The sequence below is a fragment of the Sciurus carolinensis genome, chromosome 13 (assembly GCF_902686445.1).
Source record: "Sciurus carolinensis chromosome 13, mSciCar1.2, whole genome shotgun sequence".
Lineage (NCBI taxonomy): Eukaryota > Metazoa > Chordata > Mammalia > Rodentia > Sciuridae > Sciurus > Sciurus carolinensis.
Genome location: NC_062225.1, coordinates 48297437 through 48312647, shown reverse-complemented (window position 1 = coordinate 48312647; position 15211 = coordinate 48297437). Strand labels below are relative to the sequence as shown.

Below are 15211 nucleotides of genomic sequence, written 5' to 3'. Positions count from 1 at the left end.
AAAATGTACCTCAGCACAATGGGTGGGAAATACAACTCTTTGTGGGACAATTTGCCATTATCTAACATTTTAAACGCAAATACCCTTTGAACTAGCACTTCCATTTGCATGGATTTATTCTACAACACATATAATACCAAGTATTCCCAAGTAACAATATGAGTATTCACAGCAATCTTTGTAATAGAAAAAGCAAAGAATATATTTAGATCATTAAAGAACTGATTAAATAAATTATAGCCGTTCCCCCTTATCCAGATCTCACCATATGATCTCTCCCCATCACTATGATACCATCCACCGTAGGTCCTTACCAAAGCCATATCAAGCCAGTTCTATGCCTTTGAGTCTCCAGAACTGTAAGCTAAATAAATCTTTTCTTTATAAAGTACCCAGCCTCAGGTATTTTGTTATAGTAAAGGAAAAGAGACTAATCAACATCCATCTGTAGCATCTTATTCATCAAGTAACTGAGTCCCTACCACATCTAAGGCACTGCATTCAACAACTAGGACACAATGCCATATAATCCTTTTCCTCAAGGAGTATATGGTGTGGTAGAGAAGAGAAATGCGTAAACATATCATTGCCATATACACAGTATGATACATACTATGATGAAGCAATAAGAATACAATGTCATGAGAACAAATGAGGAAAACAGCTTCTCAATAATCATTCCAAGAAACAAAACCCAGAAACTTATATGTGAAATTATCAACTCCTCCTTCAGGATTCAAAAGGTTGATGGCATTCATCTAAGAAAACCCTGGCATCATTAAAGCTGGGTCTCACCATTGCGTATGCCTGCGTCCTTAAACAAGGTAGCCATAAAGGTCACATTCAGGTTTTTAAACACTACTGATGAACTATATAGTTCTTCGACTAGTTTCTATTCCTGGTACTGTCACCCCAAATGAACATTCCAAATTGTATATTTAGAAAAAGGAACAAAACATCTCAAAAAAGTACTATATGTATGGTGTCTCTGCAACATTTACTTCTATATAAGAAGTTCCAAAAAATATCAGACAGAGGCTGGAAGTGTAGCTCAATGGTAGAACCCATGTTTAGCACAGCATGTGTAAGGCCCAGGGTCCAATCCCCAGCAACTACCCCCGACCCCTAACCTGCTCAAAAAAAAAAAAAAACAGAAAAATAACCATTCAGCTGGTACTTTCATTCTAGACTAACAAAGTACCTTTAAAATGTACCATTTAAATTGGGGGCGTTGAATAAATAGTATTTCAAACGAACTGCTTTTAGGTGTATTATGAAACTTCACAAAAAACAGAGCCAACTAATGAACAAAGATTATATGCTCCTTCTTAGAAAGATTTTATATAAGCTATAGTAAACTCTAAGTTTACAGTGCTATAGCACTAAAATAGCATGTTTTCTAATACAATTCCACTTATTTATCAAAGCTTCTACCTGTATTCATTATCTCATTATGAAGAGGGGATTTGCAACTTACTATAAAAGACAATCTGCTTCTTAGGAAGCATCTGAAACATAATTCACTTTATCCATAAAAAGCATACCACTTGTTCTCAAATTTTCTTAACTCGTCAGAAAATCAGAAATGGATTAATAATTGATTCAGAATCTTTACATTCACCACTTTTATTCCTTTCCATTCTCTTCTAGATAAAAATAGAGGAGACAGAGGTAATGTACAGAACATGACATTCTTTTTTTTTAGAGGCATCTACTTCCTGGGAATGTTACATCACTGTTCACATGAACTTTATATTAAGAACAGATAATAAATGACTTATTAAAATAAAAGACTAATCGTCTTAAACACTTAATGAGCCAGGTTCAATCCTATACACATTTCCATGGCAAAACAGAAATTCTGGACAGTCGCTGAATGTGATTTAATAGACACTAATATTCTTTTCTTTGTATTTATAACCATGGCCTCTAAGATCTATCAACTCTTCTTTCATCAAGTCTCTATATAACCTAACTATAGAGCACCACAGCCAATTAAAGAAATCATGCTTCTTATAGTCCCTCATACCCACCCACCCATTTATTTCATTTTCATTAATGAACCAGTAAAAACCTAATCCATACCCTACTCACCCCTCTCAGAATTACTGCAAAAGTTTTCTAAATAGTTCACCTGTTTTTTTCCCAACTTATCCTGAATATTGCTACCAATTTTCAAAAAATGCTTTCCATAATGCTTGCCTCAGTTCAATAATCTTCAATGGCTTCCCAATGCCTAAGGCAGCAATTTAGGAGAGGAATGAAAAATAATGAAGTAACTTCATACTTAAGAAATAACTGCAATAAAAACATTTTTGGTTTCAAAATATAAATTAGCAAAACCAAGGTCAACTTTGAATGCAGAGCATGGATTAAAACAGGAATGATAAACTCCAAATTCCTTAATTTGGTATTCAATATATGCTTCAGAATCCAGATTCGCCACACATTTTAAGTCTTAATAATGGTTCAGAATATGTCCAGAGACCAGCTCAAAATCGTTTCTAAAACATATGAACTTCTCTCAAATCAATTTCTATTCAGTTTCCCTTGCACATCCAAGACTCAGTTGGCCAACCACCTTTTCAAATGGAAATTACATTTCTTTATGAAAAATGGTCATCGAATAAGATGCATAAATCTCACTTCAGAGTTAATGCACTACAGTGGAGATGCTACAAGGACAATAGCAAACAAACTAATGTAAATGGCAATATTAAATGCACAAATGCTAGGAATTTATAAACTCTGTTCCAGTTAGGTTAGCCTGTTTCTAACCATGCTGTGCACATTTCTCACCTCCTTTTTGTCTTTACTCACAGTCCTCTTAGTCCCTGTGAATCAAGACAATATTTTAACTCCAAAATTGTAATATAATTAAGAAGCATACTCCTAAAATAAGTAGTTTAAAACCAAACTTTTTACTACAGTCTCTAAAAGGCCCCAAATGATCTGGGGGCAGCCTAGAGCTCCACACTCACCTGTCACCACTCTCCACAGGTTTTTCTCACCATTCTTACTAGATATCCAAACACTTAACAAAGCTCATTACTGCCTCAGGGATTTTGCCCTTGCATTGCCTAGAAATTTATCTCTGAAGTTCAAATCTTGAATTCTTTAGATCTTTCTTAGCGTCACCCAACATAAGAAAGGTCCCACACATCTCAATTTTTCTTCCTATGCCCTCATTCTGTTTACTTTCCTCATAACACCACTATTCTGAGTTATTCATGTGCTGATTATCTGTATTCCTCTCCCCTGGAGAACAAGTGTCTTGCTTATTGCTATGCCCTTAAAGCCTACAAAGAACAGTGTCTTTGTCTTAGAAGGCAATCAACAATGAGGGTAATAATGAACAAACTCTTCAGTGCATTAAGAAATCTAGATGCTCTGAAACAGTTTAAATATCCACAACTGTTATCACTGTCCTTGCATTTACTAGAAGAATATGAGTTTCCAAGTTAAGTATCATGGATACGAAATTGTACAGAATCCCTGAATAGGCACTATTATCTCTCCTTTGTCTTCTGAACTTAATATTCCAACAAATCCAGACTTTAAGAAAATGCTGAATCCCCAGTGTTCAAAAAACAAAATTCCACGTTCCTAGGAAGGAATATAGAACAAGTGAATATTCTTTTGTCAATCATTACATTTCCTGACATTTCTACCTTAATTTCCCTCAAATGTCTTTCATGCCAAAAAAAAAAAAAAAAAAACCTTGAGTTACTTCTGATCTTCTACTATCTTTAGTATAGTAATTAGTGTTTTAAGTATTGCCTACCAGTTTGTTAGCATCAAAATGTTACTCAGAGGCATTACAAATGGCTTATTTTCCCCACTGTGTACAAGTGAATAGAAGAAAACAAATTGTATGATCTCAGACTGATAAATTCTTTTTCTGGGAAAAGAACCACCTCCCAAATCCTACAAGGTTACTAGGATCTCTCAGCAGGCAGTTACACCACTTCATTCTTGACCTTTATACATAAAGGTCTTACTGCTAATAGGACACTATGTCCCAAAGCAACAAATTATTTAACCATATGCATCTCTGATGCATTCTCAATCTCTAACAAACTTAACTTTATTCCTTCCGAAATAATTTCCCTAGATACATGAAATAAAACAATGTTCCTAAAATTTTTTAAAGTAATATACAATCAAGTACTCATGTGAATGAAGAGATCTGAAACAATTTCAATAGACTACGTGTTTTTAGTCCATAAAAAACGTATACTTCTAAAAAATAGTATCTCTCATAATATATGAAAACGTCCGTCAAAATATTTCATTAGGGGGGCTGGGGAGATAGCTCAGTCGGTAGAGTGCTTGCGTTCAAGCACAAGTCCCTGGGTTCGATTCCCAACACCGCAAGAAAAAAAAAAAAAAAAAAAGAAATATTTCATTAGGTCTCATGGTATATTTGCCACAAATTCATTTAGCCAGTTCCTGGTAATGAATCCACAGGTTTTCCCTTAAAATGTCAACCATTTTGCTTGCTCCTCTAAGATCCAATTAATGATGCATCAAGAGGCTAAGCCGGTCCACACTAATATTTGGCGATTCCTCTCATCCTGCAGCTAAGACCCTGGCAAAACTGCGACCCTCGGTACACTACGCCCAGATCCCGCTTCCCTGGCTCGGTTTAGCTGGTGGGGAGTCTCCACATAACACCCGACAGAGCTGGGCGGTGGCAGGACTTGGCCAGAAGTCTCTTTTTCCAAATTCTCCTCTCACCACACCACTGGGGGCGCTCTCCCTTCACTGCAGTTGGGTCAATGTGGACGTTTTCCACTAAGCCAGCTCCCCAAAAGCGCAAAAGGAGGAGGGGTGAAGCGCAAGGGGGCCCCGCGCCAGACAGGGAGTGGGGAGGGGAGCCGGGCTAAATACAAGCCAACAGACCCCCAGAGAAACAGACTAGTCAACAAAAGCCCCTCCCCTAAAAAGATTAAGGAGCCATGGCCTTTCCATCCTCACCTCGAGGCCAAGTCAACCCAACGAATCCACAACCTAATTCCTCGGTACACACCCAGCTCCTAGTAGGGGTGGTGCCTAACTCCCGGGACGCAGTGGAATGGGGACTAGAGGAAAGAACGTAGGAGTGGGGTGGGGTGCACGTGTCCCCGAAACCGAGACAGACAATAAAGAACAAGTCCAGGCTGCCGTGGCCGCCCCACCCTTCTCCCCCGCGCCTCCCACCAAGGGGGGGCGCCATCGCCCCGACGTCGGCAGACAAAGCCCCCTCCGGGCGGAGAGGAGGCCTTGCCCAAGGCGTCTGGGACTGCACACAAAAGAGGGAGGGGCGCGAGGGGCGGCGCGAGGCGGGAGGGCGCACACTCACCCACTGAGCCCGAGGAGCCCCTGCGCTTGGGCGCGGCCGGGGTGGAGGGGGGCGCGGCAGGGGCCGGGGCGGACGGGGTCCACGCGGGCTCGGCCTGGGGACTCACGCCGGCCGGGGGAGGAGGAGGAGGCCGCGCCGGAGGCTCGTCGTCCTCGCGGAGTTTGGAGGGCGAGACTGCCGCAGCGGACGGAAGGGATGGCGCGGGCGCCGTCGACGACGCGGGACTTGGGTCCCAAGACATCTGCCGCTCCGGGGCCGCGGGGGGCGCGGCCGGCAGGGGTCCCCGGGGTGCCGGGGCCACGAAGTCCAGCGGGGGTGCTGCGGGGGTGGGGGGCACTGGGGCCGCAGACAGCCCGGCGGCGGGCTTCCTCTCCAGCACCTCCAGCTCCTCCAGGTCTTCGTCCTCGTCCTCCTCTTCCTCTTCGTCCTCTTCCTCCTCGTCCTCGGGCTCCCTCACGAACTGGTACTTGAACGCGGGCTGAGGCCGAGGCGGGCTGTCCGCGGACGAGGAGACCAGAGGCGACTGGTCCATGTCTTCCATGGCGGGCGGGTCAGAGATGATGCTGCAGCTGCTGCCGCCGCCGGGACCGCTTCTCCTCAGAGCCGCAGGCGGTTGTGGGGGTTGGGGAGGACTAAGAGGGGCCGGGCCAATCGAGCCGAGGGACCTGCAGTGGCGACGGCTCCCGGAACAATGAGACTGCTCCTCCTGCCTCCGCGCCCGTGATGCGCCACCCGCCCCGTCCCCAGTTGCCGCCGCCGCCCAGACGAGCGAAGGAGAGAGGCCAGTAGACTCTCCGCCCAGTTTGGCGTGACTCACCCGCCCCAAAAGGGAGGGCAGGGACTGGCGCGGGAGAGAGAGGACCAATCGGCTGCGGGATAGAGAAGATGGGCAATCGGCCGGTCCAACAGAAAGGGAAGAAGACGAAAATGGGTGGGACTTACTCCTTTTCTCTCTTTTACCGGCTGGTGCTGAGCCCGATGGGCGGAGTTTGGATCGGGGAACTCCACCCACCTACCCCCGACTTGGGTGGATGTGGGGTGGGGTCTGGCCATGCCTGCAGTTTGAGGTCAGTCTGCGACAGGGGGCGGGCTGCCTGCCCTGAGGGATTGGAGAGGTTCCCAGAGGGCCGCCGGAAGGGCGTTATCCTGGGGGACTAGAGGTGGAAACTTTCCTCCCCGAAAGGAAAAAACCAAAGTGAGAAAGGTATTAACAGGACTGTGAAGTAGGCCGTAAGGATTTTTAAAGATTTTGAAATAATTTTTTTAAACTTAAATTCCTAACCATATCACAACCACCACCTACTCTCAAGAAAAAAAATTTTTTTTTGGTATTAGTTTTAGGCTCATTCCCATTCTATACGGCAGATCCTGAATGAGGTAGGCAAAACAGTTTTGCTAGATTATCTGGGAATATCGGGCCTGTCATCCGAAAGTGGGCTCTTCTCCCAAAGGGTGTTTTAGGCTCTGCTCGCTGCTGGACTTACAGGGTAGGAGAATGAGTCACCCAAAAAGAGAGGGGGCGGGAAGAGAGGGGAAAGAGGAAGGGTAACTGCATGATGCCTTGGAAGTGCAAATTTGGTTCATGTTACATTTCGATCACCTTAAGCCTTGAGTCAACATTTCAGATGATTCAGGCTTTCTGGGAGTCAGGAAGCCCAATACTCACTGGTTTGATATGCGGGGAGGGGGGAAAAGCATGTTCCCCAATCTACTTTTTCCAAAACTGGTGAGTTTAAAGAAAGTGGTTCAGAACATCTAAGAATCACCACCCAGAGGTTTACAGAGCTCTTTTATCTTTCTAGTATACCTTTAAAAAATATTAGCTGCATTATTCAACCATGAAGAGAATGAAAAATCACTTGCGGGAAAATGAATGGAACTTGAGAGCATTATGATAAGGAAAAAAAGCCAAACTCAAAAAGTCAAGAGTCCTGTTTGTCACGTGTGCAAGATAGAGAGGGGAAGTCATGAAAATAGAAGGGAGCTCAGCAAAATAGAGGAAGGGGCTGGGGGAAGTACTGGAAAATGAAATTGACTAAATTATGTGGTTGTACTATATGCATGTAACAACAAATCCCACTATTATGTATAATTATAATGCACCAATAAAAACATAGCAATATTTTTAAGATAGATTGGCTGCATGCCTGCTCCAGAGGCCTGGAAGAGGATAACCTACATTCAGGTTGTTCACAAGACTGCATCTTTGCTGTCAAATACCTTAGTCACTGGCTACTTGTGGTTACTGAGTACTCAGAATGCCTGAAATGAGATGTTTACTAAGTGTAAAATGCATACTGAATTTCCAGAATTGATGCCAAAAAAGTAAAAATATCAATCTTCACATTGGTTTCATGTTGAAATTAGTAATATTGTAATATATTAGAATAAGCATCAAGTTAACTTCATTTGTGTCTTCTTAGTTTTTAAATAGGCTTCTAGAAAATTTTAAATATGGACATTATTCACATTGTATTTCTTTTGGGCAGTGCTAGTGTACCTTAATGATTAAGACATTTTGATTGCCATAGGGAATCACTGGTTATTTAAGCAAATTCTTAGTTCCAACTAATTAATGTTACCTTAGGCTTAATTTGAGTATTAAAAAAGAGAAGTTGGGTTTGGGGGGAGGGTTGAATAGGTGAAGCACTAAATATTTTTAGGGCAGTAAAAGTACTCTGTATAATATTGTAATGGTGGATATATAACATACACTTAGCAATACCCCTAGAACTACACAACAAACAATAACAAGCACAAAAAGCCCTAATGTAAACTATGGGCTTTAGTTAATAATCATCTATATGGAATTGAGCATATAGTTCAGTGGCAGAGTTCTTCCCTAATCATGTGCAAGGCCCTGGGTTTGATCCCCTGAACTGCATATATATATATATATATATAGCTATTTTTATTATCAATATTGGCTCATCAACAAATGGACCACATCAATGCAAGATGTTAATAGAAAGGAAACTAATTGAGCGTTAGGGTCGAAAGCGTTGGGAACTCTGGACTTTCTCTTCATCTACTCTGTGAATCTAAAACTAAGAGATATGAAAAGTTGTACTCCATTGTATAAAAAGAATCAAAATGCATTCTGATGTCATGTATAACTAAATAGAACAAACAATTTTAAAAAATAAAAATAATTACCTCAAAATTAAAAATTTTAAAAAGGAAGTTGTTAATGAGAATATTATTTACATCTAATTATGGTAATAGGTAAATAGCTAAGAAATACAAAGTTCTTTTTTTTTTTTTTAAAGGAAAAGTAGAACAAGATTTCCTGGCAATGTTACCATATCAGGTTTATTATTAATCTATGCAAGAGCCAGCACATGAATTTCAGAGAAGAACTGGCTTTCTTTAAAAGGGTTCTGAGTTGATTCCAGTTTAGTGGGGGGGGAGGGGGGAGGTTGAGGGATTGGTAAGAGTTGGATGAAAGAAGTGTGGATGTTGAATTCAGGGGAAGTAAGTTAATGTCACATTACAATTTTTAAAATTGGGCTTAGGTTATAGCTCAGTAGCAGAGCACTTGGCTAGCACATGTGTGTCTCTGGGTTTGATCCTTAGCATTGCATAAAAATAAACAAAGGCATGTTGTCTATCTACAACTATAATTTTTTTTTATTTTAAAAATAGATTCCTACAGTGATGACCAAAATGGCTGTTTTTGAAGTCTTTGTCAAATATTTGTCAGAAATTACCCAAAATGTGTCTGATTTTCAACTAATTGCATCCACTTACAAAAATATATTATGTTACTGCATGAACTTTTTCTATTCAATCATACTTAAGCTTTCAGCAGTTTAGCCTTTCTCATACTGTTTTTTAATATGATTGTTCTGAAATTTCTTAATGGAAAGTTTCACAGGGTTTTCATATATTATTTGTAAGTCACTGATGTTTCTGCATCATATATCTCTGTAGCTGTCATTGCTTAAAATAGTCTCAAGGGCATATCTTTAATAAAGTTTCATTAAAAATGTAAAAAAGTAGTAGATTTGTAACTTTAATAGTGAATAACAGTAAATATCAAAGCAGTAAATAGAAGGTTTCCAAATACCATCAGTTAGTAATTGTTCTGGAAACGCAGTAAGATGCAGCTTGGTGAGAATCAGGGTTGGAGGGATTTTGAAGGTCAGCTTGACCAACCTCCCTCCTATTGTAAGAGTTCTCTAACAAAGGATTTTTTAAAGTTGGTCATCTGTGATAAATTAAGAAAATAGCCACAGACTCTTCACAACAATTCCCATCAAAAGTGAGGTCAGTTTCCCTACTTCTGAACTGGCCTTGTAATCTTCTTGAATAGTAGAATGCCCTAGAAGTGAATTCAAAGCCCTAAAGGCAGAGGCATTGCAGCTTCTGCTCACTCTCCTGGAATGCTGAGGCCCAGTGAACAGGCTCCAGGAAAATTAGAGACACCTGGCTGTCCCTGCCATAGAGCTGGAATCTTTGAGACTTTCAGAGTCTCCATCCAATCCACAGAGTCATGAAAAATAAGGAATCATTGTTTGAAGCCACTACCTATAGGATGGTCCATTACCCAGCAAAAGTTAAATGTCATCCATTTTGTGCTTCCATTTTATGCTTTATTGATTCATACAAGAAATATTTGTTGGTTATAAATCTGCACCAAGCCCTGTTCAAGATTCAGGGGAATTGTATTCTCCAGAAGTATGCACTAAGCAAACACAAGTGTGCTTATACACATGTTCAGGACAGCGGGACTCACTTCTTAGGGATATAGCCCATTCCATTTCTATATTATACCTTATTGCAAAAATGCTTAATTGATATCTAGCCTGGTATATGTTGAACCGGTTAAGTAACCTTGCATCATGTATACCCCTTGAAAAAGTTGAAAGACCTTGGATGGGAATGTTCTTGTCTCCATATTGAAAGGTGTGGACTTCAGAGTGGATTCAGCAGTCATGGAAGAACGATGAAAGGTAGATTCCAGACAAACCTGTTTCAAGAGCTTTCAACCACAGCTTTTTCACCCACTGAAAATGACTTGCCTGTATTCAGGAGCACAAGTGAATGACATTCAAACATTTTAGTCAAAAAAGACAAACATCATCTTGGCATTCTTCAGTGAAAAATTTAGCAGCTTGATACATTGTTATCCCTACCAATTCACTGGGATTTTATACATCATTAACTGTACCTTTTTGTGAAATACTAAATTCATTCCTTAATAAGAATAGAAATATAAATATTAAAAGTTAATGTCTTTGGCCATGCTAGTAAAACCTTGACAATTAATGTTGAATCTAAAATAAAATCCTAAAATATTCACATAATAGGCAAGGAAGTCATATTTAAAATGAACCTAATCTTTTTACCTTAACTTTCTTGGGTCCTCTACATTATCACTGTATTTTCTTAGGATATTTAAATATGTATCATTTCTCTGGAAAATTTTACTTTGATCTAACAAAAAAAATTACCTTTGAGCCAGCAAAATACATATAATTTTGACCTAGCAGCACAAATTCAAGCAAAAGAATTGCTGTGCTACCTTAGACAAAAAAAAAAAAAAAAAACTGCCCTTATAAGGCAAAAGAACTAAAGAAGAGTCCACAAAATATATAACTCATTCCAATATCTTACCTACTCTTCCTAATACATAATGACTGAAGTGTAAGTTCTGATGCTTTATCTTTAATGGAAAAAGAAACCAGATGGTCACTATCTTTAGAATAAACATGATTCATTTATTCAACTAAAATTTACTGTGCATCTAGGCTTTGGTAAGGAAGAATAAATTTCTAATGTCAAAGAACATAGTTTACATAAACGTGTGTGTGTGTGTGTGTGTCTGTGTGTGTCTGTGTGTATCTCTGTGTGTGGAGAGAGGGAGAGACAAATTCTAGCAGGATTTAGGGAAGACTTGATAAAAGTTGATATTTGATCTTTAAAGGTAGAGAAAGAAAAAAAAAACATTTAAAGAGAGGGAATAATAGCTACAGAAGTAGGGAGGAACAAAACAGCAGAAAATCAAGGCATAGAAAGACATCTGGTATAGTTAGAGAGGTGGGAAATCATTGAAGACAAAACCAATAAAATAAACCAAGTGCAGACAGTGACAAAACTCAAATGCCATGCTAAACAGGGGAAGCATTATTTTCTAAGAGTTCTTAAAGGACTTTTAAGCACAATTGTAGGATGATCTGATTGGTAAGTTACAAAGATAACACTGACAGAGGATGTATTGTGGGTGCGAGAGTAAAGAACAGAATATTAAAGATGCAATTGCAATATGTCAACTAATCATTGCCCAATAACTTTATTATAGCTACTGTGGTTTAAATGAAACAATTACCATTTATAGTAGGCAAAATTTGATGAGAGCCTAAACTAATAGCATAGGAGATAGAGAAGAAAGGATAAATTTGAAAAATATTTAAGAAGATCAACTCAGAGAATTTAGCAACTAATAGGATAGAGGTTGATGGAAAAGAAGAAAGCAAAACTGATTCTGGGCTCAAGATTAAGTGACAAGACAAAATTGGTATTGCCATTATCAAAGAAAATAAGTCAATAGAGGGAGTACAGTTTGAGTAATGTGCTGGAGAGATTATAGAACTATGCTTTTAGATACCTTGTACTTGAATTGACTGCAGAACATTGGATTAGAAATAATCAGAAAGCAGCTGGAAAATCAGGGCAATGTTTAGAATAGAGGTCTAATCTGAACAGCAGGTACCTGAATCTATGTTAGGTTTCACGAGTCAAGGTTTGTGGGAAAATGAGGTGGGGAGAAGGTATGGCCGAAAAGGTTGATGGATACTTTCTGCTACCTATAGGAGAAAATGGTCAAGAATGGAGCCTTAGAAGACATTAACAAGTAACATCTCAGGATGTACTTTTTTTTTTTTTTTTTTTTTTTTTTTTTAAGGATGTACTTTTTTATAAGTGTGTTTGTGCTAGGGATTAACCCCACTTCCTTGCACATGCTAGGCATCAACCAGTGTTCTGCCTCTGGGCTATATCCCCAGCCCAGGATACATTCTTACAATCTTACCTCTATTTAGACTCTACTTTTCTGAGCAAATCAAACCAAAATAAAGCGAAAAGCAAACAAAAACTCTTTTGCTTTTCTTTGTAGGTTCAGTTCTTCAGTTTTAGAATGAGTGTTTTAAAAAATCTTTTCTATCCACATTAAATATGAAACTTAGAACTCAAAAATAGTATTCCAGTAAGTGCTCAGGATAATTATATTTAGCACTAGGTAATCTATAGCAATAGGGACAGCACCAATAACGTAAGGTTACAGATAATCCTTAAACTCTCAGCTTAAGCTGGTAGCTCTGGCCTCTTAGCCCATAACAAGTATAGAATTGCCTCGTGGACTTTCACCTCTTCCTGTGACTATCTACTAATGAAGAAGCTAAAGAGAAGAAAATGACTGAAAGAAAAGCAATATGAGATTAAGCAAGCTCTATTATGTTACAAAATTAACTAGATAATACATTTTTCTTTTATATAATGCCTCTATGAGCTGTATGATTTTTAAAAATCAACAGATTTTTAAATCCTGTGCATCTTATTTTCTATCTTTTCTCAGGAAACCTAGACACAATCATTAGAAATGCTATAGGAGTACAAACAGAGAAACAACATGTATCCCATTTGTTTACAATAAAAAAAAAAAAAAAAGAAATGCTATAGGATATTACCTGACTATTCAAAACCCTTTATTACTAAAAAAGTTATTATGATATCTTAGTTTTATTTATTGCCCTGAGTAAAAATATTTTGCTGTCAAGAGGTGAAAGAAATGTTGTAAATCATTTATGAATGATAAATTCTAGTTACTCTAAGGAGTTAACTATGATGTATTCTGTGTTCGCTTTCTCTCCATCTAAAACCCCAATAAAAATGTCATTAAAGCAATAAAAATTGTATTAACCAACAAGGACAAAGAGAACAATAGAGGAAAAAATATTTCAATACATTTTTGGAAGAGAAAAAGCAGATGAAGGAAAAATTACTGATTAGCAGAGTGGGTAAAATTACACATTAAATATCTCAAAGGATAATAGTAACTAGAAGCTAGACATTTTGAGGCACAGAACTCCTCAGAGACTCAATATTGGAGATGTCAGGATTGAAAACAGATGGAGTAAGAGTGAGTTCCCCATTCTGCTCTCAGAAACCTACTACAAGGCTTACTCATATTCCTGTCACCCACAGTTACTCCTTCCCTAAACCCTGCCTGTCTTCTGTGCCCCATTTTCCCCAGACAGGAAATGAGAATTCTTACATGGAGAAAAGTGGCTCCAGAGAAAATTCTTCACAAGATTGGCATTTGGAGTACTCCAATAAAAAGACCTGATCAGTCTCACAGTCAAGTCTACCAGTCTAACCGCTTCTCCCCACAAAGCTTCCAGCATTTTTTAATGCTAACCTCTTACACATGAAATAAAGAATCACCAGACATTTGACAAAAGCTTTGAATGAAAGCTAAAAATAAAACAAACAGAAAAAGAAATTTAAGGGAACAGAGACATACAAAGAACAGGAGAAAAAAGTAAACTATAATATTTTGAGGGACATGAAAGAAAATGTCACTCCATAAAACAAAAACAAAAATTAAGTAAAAATTAAAAATTAGAAAATATGAAAGGGTTCATACTTTAAAATCAATTCTATGTTCATAGCAACAAATTCTTAATAGCCAAAAGGTGGAAATAACCAAATGTACTTCAACAGACAAATGGTTAAGCAAAATGTGGTATACACATATACTAGAATATTATTCAGCCTTAAAAAGGAACAAAATTCTGATATATGCTATAACATAGATGAATCTTGAAGACACTATGCTAAGTATAATAAGTCAGTCACAAAGGGACTAATATTGTATGATTCTACTTATAAGAGTTACCTAGAATAGTTAAATATATAGCAAAGAAAGTAGAATAGTCAGGATAGGGTACAAGGAGAAGGAATGAATGAGCAGTTAGTGTTTAAGGGGTACAGAGTTTCAGAATGGAATGATGCAAAGTTTCTGGAGATGTGTACTGGTAATGGTTGCACAACAATGTGAATATACTTAATGCCACTGAGCTGTATAGTTAAAATGGTAAATTTTATGTCATGTAAAATTTAATAGCAATGTTTTCTTTGTTTTCTTAAACTAATAAAGGTATTAAAAGATGAAGAGCCTCCCAAGAAATAGGAAAAAAAGAACAAAAAGATATATTAGCAACAAACAAGTGGAAATTAAAGTTTTTTTTTTAAAAAAGCCATATCAATGGTGAAGAAAGGACGCCAAATTTCAGTTACAAAGAAGGAGTAAGTGCAAGAGAACTATTGCTCAACGTGGTCACTATAGTTCATAACAATGTGCTGTATTCTTGAAAATTGCAGAGATTTTAAGTGTTTTCATCACAAAAAAAGGAATACATATATTAATTAGCTCAATTTAGTCATTCTATAATGTATACATATTTCAAAACATCATATTGTAAATACATATCATTTTTATTTGTCAATTTAAATAAATAATACCATTTGCAATAGCATCAGAAAACATGAAATACTGAAGAGTGGATTTAACAAAACATGCCCAATACCATTACACTGCAAATTACAAGCATTGAAGAGGGAAAACATAAAGAAATCAGAGGAACTTAAACTTGACTTCAAGATTTATGTTAAAACCACACATTAAAGACAGTGTAGTACTAGTATAATGGTAGAGATATAAATGAAACAGAATAGAGAATAAAGAAATAAACCCATAGACTCACATACACAGCCAAAAAGTTTTTGACAAAGACATTAAGGTATTTCAGTGACGAAAAGATAATCTTTTTAACAAATGGTGCTTGCTATAGCTTGGATCTGTAA

The 15211-nt window shown here is 38.2% G+C and overlaps 1 protein-coding gene and 1 long non-coding RNA gene across 2 annotated transcripts in view; both read right to left on the bottom strand.

Moving 5' to 3' along the window:
- The window catches only part of Rtn4 (reticulon 4), a 63634-nt gene extending 57512 nt beyond the window's left edge, over positions 1–6122 (bottom strand). Inside the window, 1 exon segment of the mRNA XM_047521936.1 lies at positions 5345–6122. Within this exon segment, the coding sequence (XP_047377892.1) occupies positions 5345–5885 (541 nt within the window). The 5' untranslated portion in view covers positions 5886–6122.
- Positions 6123–9939: 3817 nt separating this feature from the next.
- LOC124962763 (uncharacterized) overlaps positions 9940–15211 on the bottom strand; it is a 59576-nt gene continuing 54304 nt past the window's right edge. The window contains exon 7 of the long non-coding RNA XR_007104585.1: positions 9940–10368. This is a non-coding gene — a long non-coding RNA (uncharacterized LOC124962763). The remainder of the gene's footprint in view (positions 10369–15211) is intronic.